Source organism: Acinonyx jubatus, chromosome C2 (genome assembly GCF_027475565.1).
Source record: "Acinonyx jubatus isolate Ajub_Pintada_27869175 chromosome C2, VMU_Ajub_asm_v1.0, whole genome shotgun sequence".
Taxonomy (NCBI): domain Eukaryota; kingdom Metazoa; phylum Chordata; class Mammalia; order Carnivora; family Felidae; genus Acinonyx; species Acinonyx jubatus.
Genome location: NC_069384.1, coordinates 108,503,258 through 108,519,742, shown reverse-complemented (window position 1 = coordinate 108,519,742; position 16,485 = coordinate 108,503,258). Strand labels below are relative to the sequence as shown.

General features: G+C 36.8%; 1 protein-coding gene across 1 annotated transcript in view; it reads right to left on the bottom strand.

Annotated features, from left to right (window-relative positions):
- Positions 1-4,301: 4,301 nt before the first annotated feature.
- Positions 4,302-16,485, bottom strand: part of DHX36 (DEAH-box helicase 36) — a 50,883-nt gene continuing 38,699 nt past the window's right edge. The window contains exons 21-25 of the mRNA XM_015072150.3: positions 14,227-14,326; positions 14,043-14,133; positions 9,344-9,464; positions 8,067-8,219; positions 4,302-7,662 (exon numbers count right to left, since the gene is read on the bottom strand). Coding sequence (XP_014927636.3) covers positions 7,477-7,662; positions 8,067-8,219; positions 9,344-9,464; positions 14,043-14,133; positions 14,227-14,326 — 651 coding nt within the window. The 3' untranslated portion in view covers positions 4,302-7,476. The remainder of the gene's footprint in view (positions 7,663-8,066; positions 8,220-9,343; positions 9,465-14,042; positions 14,134-14,226; positions 14,327-16,485) is intronic.

Genomic DNA, 16,485 nt, shown 5'->3' with positions numbered 1-16,485 from the left:
TTCTTTAGTACTTGTGTGATTTAATTCACTATAGAATGCAGTAAGTATATAATTTGCTGAATTTTGGGTCAAATCAGAGGTCTATTCAGAAGGGATCTATAGCTAACGTTCGAGGCCACTGATCTTTCCTTGTTGGGTACATGGTGGCATCAGCTGCCCCAGAAGGCTGGGGCCTAAAGAGCTGGGCCGTGATTTCTTCTCAGTTTCCACAAAACTACACAACTGAACAGCCTATCTTAAGTAGTCTGTGGTTCCCCGTTACATCCTACTCATTTTGGCCACCTAGTAGCCAAACCTCTGTGCTTGTGAAATTTCACCACTTTGTGAATCTTGGTGGAAGGCGAAGACTGACTCCTGTATTTTCTTTTACTGCATGACAGATTACCACAAACTTTATGCCTTAAGCCACACCCATTTATTATCTCACGGTTGTGTAGTAAGAAGGCCAATATGGCAACATGGCATGGTAGGTTCTCTGCTTAGTCTCAGTCTCACTAGGCTGACATCAAAGTGTTGGCTGGCTGCTTTCTCAGCCAGAGCTTGGTATCTTTCATGCTCATACCTGTGGTTGGCAGAATTCGGTTCCTTGTAGTTGTAGGATCAAGAACCCTGCTTTTTTGCTGGCTGCCAGGGGTGGGGGTTGCTCACAGCTTCTTGGACCTGTTCCTTCATCTTCAAGGCAGCCGTGGCATGTTTAATCTTTTTCACATTTGCAATCTGACTCCATCTTACGCTACCAGCTGGAGAAAACTCTGCTTTTAAGGAACTCACATAATTATTAGACCTACAACAGGATAATCACTCTTAGGATTAACTCAGAATAAACTGATTTGGGACCTTAATTAGATCCACAAAATTCCTTTACCATGCAACATCACATAACCACAGATGCAACACGTGGGGGGAGGGGGCAGGGATAATGTGGGTCATGTTAAAATTCTGCCTACACCACCACTTGTAAGTCGTAAAACGCTAATTAGTTCCCCTGTATCATGTATCTAGTCATAATACAGCCATGTGATAGGAAACACCAAAGGCATCTTTGTTGGATTTTTCCTCAAGCCAGTGATGGAAGAGGAAAGAGATGGGTATACCTTCTCTGAACCTAGCAAGATCCATTCCCCTCTTTACTCCCTCCTCCATATCCCAAATTACTGCTGCGTTTTCCCTGGACTTTAGAAAGCAGCAGAGGCAGAGCCACTTGGGGGACTGCAGTGCCAAATAACGCAGGGCAGAGTTTAGTGCCTACAGTTGTCACTCTTGTGCATTAAATCTCCAAAGGGCTTGTTCTGGAGTGAGGATATGAGCTTGGAGGACCGCAAACTTTGCTCTTTGGGCTTCTAGCACACTGAGGTCCTGACAAAAGCAAGTTAAGCCTTACTCTGCAGGAAGCTAGCATCCTCTTAGTTCTGTTATTTCCAAAAACAATTTCTCAAAAGGTTCCACAAATTAGCAAACATTTGGGAGACACAGCATCAATGATACAGAAAAAACATACTTACAGGGATTCTAGTGAAATCATTACATGCATAGAACAATTATAACCACCACCTTTATAGAGATAAATCTCAGCCAAACTTTAAAATGCAACACAGTACAAAACAACTGTAAGAAGCAACTGAGGGGGGAAAAAAACCACCACCACTAGAAATTATGGAACTAGGTTTAACAGATTAGGTAGTTGGTGAACTGGAAGAGAGGCTAGGAGAAACACCCACAAAGAAGCATATAGAGAAGAGAAAAGGAAAATGCAGAGGTTCATTTGGAGTCCCAGATGAGTGGAGAGACAGGGAGCATTGGAAAAGGGACTATACCTTTAGAAACTGCTCTAATTGGTCATAGGATGGAGGCTGTCCGCAGGGGGAAGTGGCCTTGGGTAAGGTGATTCCCATCAGCTGAGGACAATTCCTGTAGAGGGCTGATGGGTGAAGGCAGTCATCTGACAGCACTTGCAGCAGCTAAGGACTTATTCCTTCAGTCCTGAGGGAGGAACTGGGCAGAACATCCCAATATTCACAATATTTACTACATGTAGCTATGTCAATATTAGACAAAATAGGTTTTAAGATAAAAGGTATGACTAGGGACAGAGAGACCCTAGATAATGATGCAAGTTTTATTGAACCAGGAAGATAAAATCCATGTATATTTTCTCTCAATAATATGGTCTCAATATATATAAAACAAAAATTGGAAGAAATTTAAGAAATTAATCCAAAATCATAGCCTGTAACACTTTAACTCTCTCATTTGCTACATAAAAATAAAAGTGTAGAAGGAGATAAAAATCAATGAAAGTGTGGGAGTTCTTAACGATAATTTAAAACTTAATAGGCATATATAGAACATCACAATTTGAGCATATATGTTCAAGAACACACAGAATATTAAAACATTTGACCATTTCCTGGGTCATAAAGCAAGTTTCAACAAATTTTAAAGGACTGAAATTGTATACAGAGTTCTATGATTACACTTGGGTTAGAAATAAGTAATAAAAATAACCACTTGGAAACTTAGACTTAAATGTAAAACACAAAGCTGTAAAACCCTTAGGAAGTAACACAGAAGGGGTGCCTGGGTGGCTCAGTCAGTTGAGCATCGACTTCAGCTCAGGTCATAATCTCAGTTTGTGGGTTCAAGCCCTGCATCAGGCTCTGTGCTGACAGCTCAGAGCCTGGAGCCTGCTTCGGATTCTCTTCCGATTCCATGTCTCCCTCTTTCTCTGCCCCTGCCCCGCTCACACTGTCTCTCTCAAAAATAAACATACATACACACATACGTAAATAGAAAGTAACATAGAAAATCTAGGTGATCTTTGGTTTGGCAGTGACTTTTTTTTTTTTTGACAACCAAATGCAGGATGCATGAAAGAAAAAAATTATAAACTGAACCTTGTTAAAATAAAAAAATATCTGCTCTGTGACAGAAGAAAAGATAATCCAGAATAGGAGAAAATCTTGCAAAATACAGACCTGATAAAGCAGTGGCATCCAGAATATACAAAGAACTCTCAAATCTCCATAATTAGAAAACAACTCAATTAGGAGAGCCTGACTGGCTCAGCTGGGGGAGCATGTGACTCTTGGTCTTAGGGTCATGGGTTCAAGCCCTACATTGGGTGTGATTAATCTTTAATAAAATCTTTGAAAACAGCTTAATTAAAAAATGGGTTCTTTGAAAAGGTGAATACAACTGATGCACCTTTTAGCAAGACTAATAATAAAAATTACCAGTGTCAAGAATGAAAGGGGGACATCATTACAGATTCCTCAGGCATTAAAAGGATAAAGAGATACTTAAACAACTTCAGACTCATAAATTCAACAACTAAGATAAAATGGGCCAACTCATGGAAAACCACAAACTACCAAAGCTCTAAATAGTCCCCTAACTACTAAATAGAATTTGTCTAAAAACTTCTGAAGAAGAAATGTCAGGTGCAGTTTCACCGGAGAATATTTTTAATAATTTTACTTCTTTATTCTGAGAGAGAGAGAGAGAGGGAGGCAAACAGGCAGAGAGAGGGAGAGAGAGAATCCCAAGCAGGCTCCATACTGTCAGCGCAAGGCCTAATGTGGGGCTTGAGCTCACAAAACTGTGAGATCATGACCTGAGCCGAAACCAAGAGTCAGACACTTAACCAGTGGAGCCACCCAAGGGCCCCTCACGGAATTCTTACAAGCATTTAAGGAATTAACACCAATTCTATACAAACCTCTTTCAGAAACTGGAAGAGTAAGACTTCCCAACTCATTTTGTAAGGCCACCATTACCCCACAAAAAGGAAACTATAGATTGGTATCCCTAATCATTATAGAAATAAATGCAAATTAAAACCACAATGATACAGGACTCCACATCTACTGAAGGCTAACCTTAAACAACACCAAATAACAAAAATACCAAGTACTAGCAAGGATTTGAAACACTTGGAACCCCTCATATATTGCCAGTGGGAATGTAAAATAGCACACCCACTTTGGAAATCAGTTTGGCAGTTTCTTACAAAGTTAAACACACTTACCATATGATACAACAATCTTAATCATAGGTATCTTCCTAAGAGAAATGAAAACCTTTATCTACACACAGCCTTGTATACAAATGTTCACAGCAGCTTTATTTATAATAATAAAAAAAAACCTGAAAGGTCCATCAACTAGTCAAAGAATAAACAAACTATGGTATAACCATACAAGGCAATACAATTAAACAATAAAAAAGGAACAAACTACTGACACATGCAACAACATGACTATCTCAGAAGCATTAAGTAAAAGCAACTGGACACAAAAGACTAAGTATGATTTTCCATTTATTGGAAATTCTAGAAAAGGCAAAAATAGTGACAAAGAGCAGATCAATGGTTGTCAATGGGTAGGAATAGAGGCAGGGGACTGACTGCAAAGGGGAAAAGGAAAACTTAGGTGATGGGAATGTTCTATATCAGGATTATGGTGGCAGGCATTACATGACTTTATACGTTGACAATATTCATGGGATTATACACTTGAATTGGCAAATTTTATTATATATAAAATAATTCCTTAAAGCTAAAAAAAAAAAAGCATGGAAATACATGAAAAAGTAACAGTGGTAACATGCTTTTCTTCATATATTCAATTCCCAAATATTCTACAAATAAGGGTTTACTGTCTTAAAATCAGAATAATAATATTTAAAAACAATTAGCATATTATACCACATGATCACAATTACTTAAAAATAAATACACACAAACACAGAGCTAAAAGAGTGGAAGAAAATTTATGATTTACTTTGGGTGAAGGGGTACTAAAATAAATTCATTCTAAAGCTTTTCAATAATTTCTAGCTTTTAGGGTGGACTTTGTTTTAAAAATATAGGAAGAACAGAAAATCACCTGTAACAGGTATAAACGTATCTAGAGCTTTTGCCCAAGTTAATGAATTAGGAAGCATTACATGCATTCACTTTTCAAAGACACATTTTAAAGATTACTCAGGGGTTTCTTTGTCCCCCCCACCCACCCAAGTTTCTGTCTTAGTTATTCTAGACAGAGTTCAAGAGTTCTAGGTATTGCTAAGAATGGTGAGGCAAATAGATTTTTCTTTTAAATGTCTTGATTCTTTAAAACTACTAAATAACAAATAGTACTTAGATCTGGAACAAAATTTTCCACTCAGTAATATACTATTTTGTAAACAAAAGAAACAACACAAATAGCACCTTCAATCAAGATTTCCATCCTGATCAGCTGTACAGAAGACATAAATTGAGAGTGATAGTAACCGCTTTAATCTCTCTCAATAGCTGATTTAAACAATTCTTTAGGAACATTTTCCTCATTCATATGGAGATTAAATATTGGTTTGGGAACATGGAACCAATTAAGTAATAATCCCTTTTTTTTAAGAGAGATTCTTTAAATGCTTTCTTCCAAGACCATTTTGGCCTACTGTGAATTTAAACTGGAGAGTAAAAGCAAGAAAAAACACACATACGCAGACATAAAAACACTCATAGAGCAAATGGGACCCAATGGTCAGGTCACCTAGAGTTTAGGGACAAAACCACAATATTGTCATAGGACTCAATGCAAGAATTCAGTAAAAGATCACTTTTGGGAGACTAGCCAAGAGAATGAATGGACTTAGGACACAGTACATTCAAAACCTTTAGATAATAAGGATAGGTTGACACACATTCCCAGAAATGAGAGCAGTACCTGAACCAGTGCTGTTACTCAGATCACCATAGCATAATGAATAAATCCCAGTTATTATTCGATACTCTTCCTTTGGTTTCCTTACATTTATTGGAAGGCACAGTAAAATTTGAATTTTTTAGAGTGCAGCAGGATGTTCTTTTCTTTTTGCGGTATGTTCAGGTTCACTACTTTTACACCTTTTGTCAGACATGTGGTTCAAACTGTTAGATCACAAAAGAAATGGTAGAAACAGAGGCCGCAGCAAACACTCAATGATGGAGACCATGTGTTTCAGTTAATATGCTTTCTGCCAAGTTATACACAATATACTACCTAAAAGTGGCTTAACTCAATGAAGAAGGGTTTATGATATTAAAATAAGTCCACGTGCAAGGCAAATCTAGAACTGGATAATTCAGCAGCTCACTAGCATTATCAAGGACTGTAGTGATTTATATCTTTCCACTGAGCCAACATCATTATCCCCTGGAATCCTAAAGTGGCTACAGCAGTGCCAGATTCGGATAAGACAATGTCCACAGGGGAAAATTTCCCCCTCTAAATCTACTAGTGAGGAAAATCTTTCTCAGATGCCCTCTCGCAGATCACTCGTCAGTTGCTATTGACAACACAGGTTCACATACTCATGCCTCATCAGTTACTTCTAAGGAGAATAAGACCATGCAGAACTGGCTTAACAGTCCGAGTTACCCTTGAGGAAGAGAGTCTAATACCCCTGGGCACAAGGCTATGTAGAGGAAGAACACTTGAACAGTCAAGCGAATGGGGAGGAAAAAATGGCTGTTGGATAGCAACCAACAGTATCTATCACAGTCTGATAAGGCTGAAAATATTAGCCTATCACTAGCCCTGTCACGCTAGCTTCCATTGGTTAAGAGGGTAAAGCAGAACTCAGAACACAAAAATGAATGTAAAATGGATTGCTATAAAAAAATAAAATCCAGGGACAAATGATAACTAAGATTTAGTGAATACATTCTATGTGCCAGACACTAGTCTAGGCACTTTACATTAACATATTTGATCCTCAACAATTGTTACCTTTATTTTACAGATAAAGAAAAGAGAAAAGCCAAGTAACTTGCCCAAGGGAGCTGGTAAGTCACAGCTGAAATTTGAACTTAGGTGTTCAAGTCTAGACTCATGTTCTCAATTGCTACATTATGCTGCACCGGGTAAAGTAAAAGGGGTACAAATATATTCTAAAAAGATTAAAAAAATCAAATAAGCCAAAGGATAGATGGATGTAGAAACCAAGCCAAAAAGCTAAATGAGATTTATACACTGTACATTTTATTAAATACTGGGCTTTATAACAACAGATTAATTTACCTCTAATAGAAGTTTTACTTAAAAATGTGGTTGTGTTCAAATTTTTAACTTGATACTGCTTTTTGGCTAACCATTCTGTTTTTTACCGGTTTCTGTATTCAGTCACTATGGGCAGAAAGATTAACTTTTCTTAAAAGAACAAAGGCATTTCTCAAGTGGTACAACACTCAATATATATAAGAACAGTCCTCCCAAAGTGTGGACATGACCACAACAGAATATATGATCAGAAAACATATTGCTTTTTATGATATATTTATAATAGCTACAGATAACATTGTTAAATCATGCACATTACTTCTTTACTACCTACTGAAGATTTCTACCTTACATATGGAAATTATTCATGTCCCGTGGTTTGGCATCTAGCCAAAAATTAAACTATGATGGAAAATGGCTGTCAAAGTTTCAGACCACCACAGAAAAGTTGTCAGCTGTAATATCCATCCTGGAACCGTGGTGGAAAGTTCCTGGGACTTGCTTTTTCCTGTGTTTTAATCAAGTCTATAATAGCTGACAGTACTGCACAGTCTCTGGATTTAGTGTCCTTCCAATCTACCGGATGGGGACTTTCGATCTTCTCTTGCAGAAGGATATCTAGTTCTTTTCTTAATTCCTAAGGTTGGAAAAATCACATATGTTCAACAACGGCAAATACACTATTAAGCGGAGTAATAAATAAAAGTGACTTTAGCTGTTACAAGGAATTTCATAAGCTATTATACATAATACTGAAATATTTAGTGAGCAACTAACTAAAGTGTGGTTATGAGTAGCCAACTCAAGTATACTCCAGTTAAAAAATTCAAACTTCAATCACACCGAGCCGTTTAGAACGGCTGGTCCATAAATACCTCAAAAAACAATTCTGAGAAACTGCATCAATTTCTCAACACCATTTGCTCTGTTCAAATAGAGCAAGAAATGTTTAATGCAACATATATAACACTTGGGACAAAACCGCAAGATCACATGCTAACTTGCCTGCAGATTCAAAGACAATCATGTAAAGTCAGTCACCTTAACAAGATGGGCAATTCTTGCTGGAGACTGAAAGACAATCCATTCATCTACGGCAATAGTTTCCTGATCATTATCCTTCTGGATGGAAATATCACCTCCAAAGAACAAGAGACAGTATGGGGAAACCTCTGTGCAGTCATACAAGTATATCTGTAATGAGAATTAAAGCAAACTAAAATGCTCAGGAGTCTGAAAGATTATTGCCACATTAATTCACTGCCACCAGTACTAATGATATTAGTGCTTTCCTTCTAAATCAGGTGTTATCCTGCTAGTGTGATTACTGAAACTAATTTTGAGAATGTATCATTTTAAACTAGCCAGTCTTCATTAATCCAGAGAACACAGTTTTATATTTGTTTCAATTCAAATAGCACTGTTCTTTAAAAAAAATATTTCCTGAGTGACACAATGAAACCACTAATGTATCTGAAATTATTTTTATCTATGTATAAACAGAATCTCACTCAATGTTCTGACCAATACTTGATACATTGAAATATCAGCAAAATTCTTTGTATGGTGTAAACCCCTATACCCGAGAATGCCAGTATTTATTCAAAACAGGCTCTGAAGGAAAACTATGCAAAGCAAGTAACTGTCCCAATTAAATAAAATACAAAGATCCATCGTGATAGACCTGCTGCACATTAAAAATATAGATTATTTTCTTTTTTAAAAAAAAAAATTTTTTTTTCAACCTTTTTTATTTATTTTTGGGACAGAGAGAGACAGAGCATGAACGGGGGAGGGGCAGAGAGAGAGGGAGACACAGAGTCGGAAACAGGCTCCAGGCTCCGAGCCATCAGCCCAGAGCCTGACGCGGGGCTCGAACTCACGGACCGCGAGATCGTGACCTGGCTGAAGTCGGACGCTTAACCGACTGCGCCACCCAGGCGCCCCTAGATTATTTTCTTCAAAGAGTTATAATTCGGGGCGCCTGGGTGGCTCAGTCACTTAAATGTCCAGCTCAGGTCATGATCTCAACAGTTCATGGGATTGAGTCCTTCCACACCCCACAGCCACCACCTCCTGGCAGGCTCACAATGACAGGGCTGAGCATACTTGGGATTCTCTCTCTCTCTGCCCCTCCCCCACGCATGCATTTTCTCTCTCTCAAAATATATAAATAAACATTAAAAAGGAAAAGCCTTAATTCATGTCAGAAGAAAAATTTTCAGAAGAGAACAAATTTTGTTCATAATTGTGAGAAATACGCAACTGCAAAAAAGATCGATGTTCGAGGTGCATGATTATGTTAAATATTCACTTACACTACTTGTTCTCATCTTCAGGTGATAGATAAGCCAGTTGTAGTGAAATTCTGTTTGCTCCACATTAACAGATTTAGGATGAATAGCAACTAGTCCATCAGTTTTTGTGTAAACTTTGACCCTTTAAAAAAAGTTAAAATGCAATTTGTTAGACAAATTCTAGGAGATCCAAACCAATCCCAGAATCTAAAAAAAAATTCCACAGGTGAGTTAACTTTTTGTTACATAAATTTACAAATTTGTATTTGTGAACAGAATTTTAACAAACATGGAAAAATATCAGTTAATATACCACATGACAAACTCTTTTCTCGCAGGTGTAATTACTGAACATCTTAGGTGAGGAAATATCCCTAAATTCTGTTATTCACACTATACTACTAAAAAACTAAGAATAAAATAAATATCTGAAATAATTCTAAAGTATTCAGACCAAGAGAATAGTGTATACATTTTACCATCAATCACAATACTGACAATACCCTTAATTTCCAAAATAACTTTGTAAAATGAACAATTATGGGGACGCTGGGTGGCTCAGTCGGTTAAGCATCTAACTTTTAATAAGGATCTCAGCTCAGGTCATGACCTCATGTTTATGGGATTGAGTGCTGAGCTGGGCTCTATGCTGACACTATGGAGACTGTGGGATTCTCTCTTTGCCTTTCCCTCTACTTGTGTGCGAGCGTGCATCCTCTCTCACTCTCTCAAAATAAACATTTTTAAAAAATAAAGAATTTCATAGGTTACACACCCAGACGAATATAAAATAAAAAATTAAGAATTTTCTTTAAAAGGGATTTTAGCTACAACTTATTTTTAAAAACCTATCCTAAAATGTTATCAATGGTTTCTTATTCATTCAAATCCCCCAATTTCAGAATGGGAATACTTGGAATAAATGTATTTTTTTTAAATATGACATTTATTGTCAAATTGGTTTCCATACAACACTCAGTGCTCATCCCACAGGTGCCCTCCTCAATGCCCATCACCCACTTTCCCCTCCCTCCCCACCCCCATCACCCCTCATTTATTCTCAGTTTTTTAAATTTTTTTTTCATGTTTTTATTTATTTTTGAGGCAGAGAGACAGAGCATGAGCAGGGGAGAAGCAGAGAGAGGGAGACACAGAATGCGCAACAGGCTCCAGCCTCTGAGCTGTCAGCACAGAGCCCGACGTGGGGCTTGAACTCACAGACTGTGAAATCATGACCTGAGCCGAAGTCAGACGCTTAACCAACTGAGCCACCCAGGCGCCCCTTATTCTTTTTTTTTTCCAATATATGAAGTTTATTGTCAAATTGGTTTCCATACAACACCCAATGCTCATCCCCAAAGGTGCCATTCTCAATACCCATCACCCACCCCCCCCTCCCTCCCACCCCCCATCAACCCTCAGTTTGTTCTCAGTTTTTAAGAGTCTCTTATGCTTTGGCTCTCTTCCACTTTGACCTCTTTTTTTTTTTTTTCTTCCCCTCCCCCATGGGTTTCTGTTAAGTTTCTCAGGATCCACATAAGAGTGAAAACATATGGTATCTGTCTTTCTCTGTATGACTTATTTCACTTAGCATAACACTCTCCAATTCCATCCACGTTGCTACAAAAGGCCATATTTCATTCTTTCTCACTGCCAAGCAGTATTCCATTGTGTATATAAACCACAATTTCTTTATCCATTCGTCAGTTGATGGACGTTTAGGCTCTTTCCATAATTTGGCTATTGTTTAAAGTGCTGCTATAAACATCGGGGTACAAGTGCCCCTATGCATCAGCACTCCTGTATCCCTTGGGTAAATTCTTAGCAGTGCTATTGCTGGGTCATAGGGTAGATCTATTTTTAATTTTCTGAGGAAACTCCACACTGTTTTCCAGAGTGGCTGCACCACTCTGCATTCCCACCAACCGCGCAAAAGGGTTCCCATCTCTCCACATCCTCTCCAGCATCTATAGTCTCCTGATTTGTTCATTTTGGCCACTCTGACTGGCGTGAGGTGATATCTGAGTGTGGTTTTGATTTGTATTTCCCTGATAAGGAGCGACGTTGAACATCTTTTCATGTGCCTGTTGGCCATCCGGATGTCTTCTTTAGAGAAGTGTCTATTCATGTTTTCTGCCCATTTCTTCACTGGATTGTTTTTTGCGTGTGGAGTTTGGTAAGTTCTTTATAGATTTTGGATACTAGCCCTTTGTCTGATATGTCATTTGCAAGTATCTTTTCCCATTCTGTCGGTTGCCTTTTAGTTTTGTTGACTGTTTCCTTTGCAATGCAGAAGCTTTTTATCTTCATGCTTCTGCACTGCAAAGGAATAAAGGTATTCTGACATAGCTCTAGTCAGTCTTTCAATTTCCAGGGTCTTTTCTTTGATAGTCATAAAAGTTTTACCTCAAAATACACGAGTCTTTAATCAATATTATTCAACATGGAGATGTCTGACAGTTTCTTTTGAAACAACCAATGGTAATTGCCTGTATTAAATGACAACATAAAAGCTCTTAATCCATTAATCCTTCCTATTTGTTTTTAAGAGTATCTTTCCATGGTTCTAGGAACTCATAATACTTCTAACCAAATTCATGAATCACAGTCATGAGTCCTTAGAATAAAATCAGAAATTATTCTTCCTCACCACAGCCTATTTAACCAATGCCACCCTATAACCTTACATCATGAAAGCAGCAGGGGTTGGCAAACTTTTTCTGTACAGGACCACACACAAAATATTTTAGGCTTTGTAAGCCAGATGAGCTCCATCACAGCTACTCAAGTCTGCTGACAAAGCAGGAAAGCAGACACAGACAACACGTAAACGAAGAGGTGTGGCTGTTCCAATAAAAATTTATACCAACAAGATTTTGGCCAAGCATGCTAAAATTGGCTGATCCCTGGTCTAGACCAAAATAAAGCACCGATACAAACAGAACTACATTTTTTTCCCTAAATCCTTCATAGGATGGCAGAGAAATTTATAAAATGTATTTCAGAGTCTCTCTGTTAAGCTATCTGTAAAGACAAGAATGGATATTTTAAAAAACTGACAAAGTAATGATATCAAAAAAATACTGGTTCACTTAAAGTGTAGATAATCCAGTTACAATGATTAAAATTCATGTTATCCATAACTTCCTATGTGACAATAAGGTTTTTCAAACTCTGCATATTTGACATATTAAACTGAGTAATCCTTGTCGTGGAGGCTGTCCTGGATATTAAAGGTTTAATAGCATCTCTGGCCTCTGTCTACTAGATGCTAGTAGTACTGCCCCAGCTGGAACTACCTCAAATGTCACAGTCAAATAAAATGTCCCTTGGCAGGTAAAGTCACCCCAGTTGAGAAGCACTGCCCTAAAACAATGTCTGCACTTTAATCTGTCTTTGAGATCTTGTATTTTTTAATGTTTATCATCATAGGATATCCAAACTTTTTCATTTAATGTGTTTATTTTGTTATTGTACAGTAACTGTTTTATATGCCTTATTTATATGAGCTTAAATGCCATTATAATATGATAATATCAAATAATTTCCCCACTTTTTTTTTTGGACACCTATGTTCTTTACAATACACCTTTTAAAAAAACATTTGGAATTACTTCCTCAGGACACAATGCTCAAATTAACATATTCACTTATGAATCCACTGGCTAGGGACTCTTTTAATGACATGACACAAGAGTCTAATGTGTCTTCATTCACACACTACTACACATCTGTGACTTAGAGTTGCTGTTTCCTCACTAGAATGAACTTATTTGCTAGGCAAAAAATATGCCTTGCAGTCTCCAATTATTCCTGAGGCTAATTATTTGTACATATATTTAAAAGTTATACCTTATTACCTAAAACAGTGAAATCACAATTTTCATCAAAGAGGTAAATTAGAAAATTATGTGTCTTAGAAGAGAAGAAATCCTAAAAAAGTCTTCTCTAGGTAATATCCATCCATGCACTGTTTTTAAATGTTTATTTTTGAGAGAAACAGAGAGAGAGAGAACACAATCAGGAGAGGGGAAGAGAGAGGGAGACACAGAATCTAAAGCAGGCTCCAGGCTCTGAGCTGTCAGCAGAGAACCTGACGTGGGGTTTGAACTCACCAACTATGACATCATGACCTGAGCAGAAGTTGGACACTTAGCTGACTGAGCCACCCAGATGCCTCTGCACTGACTTTTTTTTTTTTAATAGCTGGCTTACTTTCCTAATATTTACCCTAGTATTATATTTCATTAACGTTCTTTGTGAATAATGGGTGATGGGAGAGCCGACTCCAGGTAAGTGCTATGAGGGAAAGTGATGCCTGTGTTAAATAGTTTGCATTCTCTTAAATTTATTATTTTTTTTAATCTTTATTTTTTATTTTTGAGAGAGAGAGAGAGAGTGCAAGCAGGGTAGGAACAGAGAGAGGGAGACACAGAATCCCAAGCAGGCTCCAGCCTCTGAGCTGTCAGCACAGAGCCCGACATGGGGCTTGAACTGACAAACTGTGAGATAATGACCTGAGCCAAAGTCAGATGCTTAACTGACTGAGCCACCCAGGTGCCCCTGCATTCTCTTCAATTTAGATCAAAAGTAAAGAACAAGAACATGGCCCAAATATAAAGAAGAACAAGTTTAAAATATAAGCTCTGCTGCCATAAAGAGGATTTCAAAAGCTGAAGGAGACAATTAGAAATAATTCATAATAATCTTCAATGCTTACATTTTTCTTTTTTTACCCAAATTTAGTCGGATTTTAGCAACTTTAGGATATAAACCAGCACAGATGACAGCTTTAATTATCTTCTCATTATCTATTGGGAGTAGGTAGAGGGGAAAAAAATTAAAATACAGATACAACAAACAATGCAAAAAGCAAGCTATTTACACTGCATTTTCTTCTTTACCTGAATTTATATTAGATTTTGGATCCTTAGGATTTCTACTGCTTACAAATCCAGCTCCAAGAAGATGCTCAGCAAACTGTCCTTTCATGTTATGCAGCATCTAGGGAGCAATGGTAACAAACAGAACTAGAATACCTTTCATACAGATTTTTATAGGGGCCATACAACGTATACTCATATAAATAGCTGTTAAGTTTTCCTTGCTTTATAAGACACTTGCAAAAATGTGATGTTTTAGAGCAGAGGCTGGCAAACTACAAAATTTACAAACACCTGTTTTTGTCAGTAAAGTTTTACTGAAACAAAGTCACACTCGCTCAGCTATTATTTATGGTTACTTTTACACTATAATAACAGAAGTGAGTGGCTCTAACAGAGACCATATGGCCTATAAGCCTAAAATATCATCTGATTTTTTAACAGAAAAGTTTTGCCTGCTATTAAGGAATAACCACTGATGTTTTAAGTATTGCTCCATTCTGCAGAAGATTCATTAATTCATTAACATAATTTAAAAAATGGTTCTCCACCCCATATTCTGAAAACAAACAAAACCCCCCAAAAACAGAAAAGCATAAATAAAATAATCAACATCCATATATTTCCACTACATCCATAGTTCTACTACTGAGAATTAACTGCTGTTACATACTGGCACAAAGGCTTAATGTCTGTTTTTTTGTTTTGTTTTGATGAAGAATCCTAATTTGAATAAAAATGATGCATAGCTCATTATAAAGCACACAAGTAATACAGGAAGTACAAATGAAATTTCCCTAACTCAGTTTAGTCAGAAGTAACCATTAACTAAATAATACTGCAGACATTTACACATATATACTGACAAAAGAGTTAGATAGAAATGCTATCCTAACAATGGGATAATGTATAAAAGCTATTTTAATACAAGTATTAAAATTAATTTGAGTTCAATTTTTTGGGGGTGCTGGATAATTTGAGTTCAATTTTAAAAAGTTAAATAGAAATAAAAATTAAACTGATGAATCTTAAATTTTCACAATCACAAAAGGTAATAAAGGATCCTTTAAGCTTAAAAGAAGAGATTATGAAACGTAAAGTTGGTCTTAAGTCTACATCCCTTTTGTGAACTACGTGACTCTGACACTCTAGACCATGTCCTGGTGTTTTTATTACCATTATTTTATACTGTTCAGAATAATAACTATTCTACTCTATTCTATTCTGTATCTTTAATTCCCAATACTGTTTTGTATTTGTTCTATATTTAAATAATATCCACACACAACACTCATTGATTTAATAGGTACTCTCCATTTCTGAAATTCTTTTTATCTCTTAGTAGACAGCAATTCAATGTCTCTTTTTCAAGAACAGCTCATGGGTGTAGTATTTCAAACGCATTCTTGAATGCCTGTCCTCTGTCTTTATAGGTGAATTAATATCTTGACTGGATAGAATATTCTCAACCCTTGGATTCAGTCATCTTTTCATACATGTAGTTCATTTTATTTTCTCTATTGAAGGAAATGTTCTTGCACATATCTCTGAATACATAGTCATAATTACACCTGAATTTTCTATGGAGAGACACCTATTATCTTTATGATGGATCAGTCCTGTCTTCCTGTCTAGAAGCTTTTTACTTATTGTTTTCAATTTTTTCTTTTGTGGCTGCATCTACAAACTGTGATTACCTAGACTCTCTTTCTTCTATATCAATCCTTTACAGGGATATCCATTTTGTTCCCTGTAATTCTTTTGGTCATCAATGTGTCTTCTTAGGTCAGCAGTCTTTTCATCCACTCTATTATTGGTTTATTTTCTTATCTTTGTTTTATTGGATTCATATTCTTCCTGAACTGTTATTTACTATGAAGCAGTTGTACAGTATTTTCTGTTGAGGTATGTTGTAATCTATTCTTTTTTGACATTGATTGTTGTAACTTTGAGACCTGTCATATTTCATTTTGTTAATGTTTGCACAGCTTTTATTAGATTTGCTAGACATGCTAGATTCTTGATTCTTTTACCCCCTTGTACATTTGTTAAATGTCCAGTACCAAGGTTCCTGCCATATCACTGGAATGTACATGTAACAGGGGAACATGAGGAATTCCTAATCTTACACTTCTCCAATTTAGTGTAGAGTCGTTATGTCTGATGTCTATCTGTCCTGTTTATTTACGATCTCTGGTTCAGAAAGGCCTCCTTTCCAGTGTTTTCTTATTAAAGATAAACTACCCAAAAGTTAAGGTAAAGATACTGTTTATTATTTTA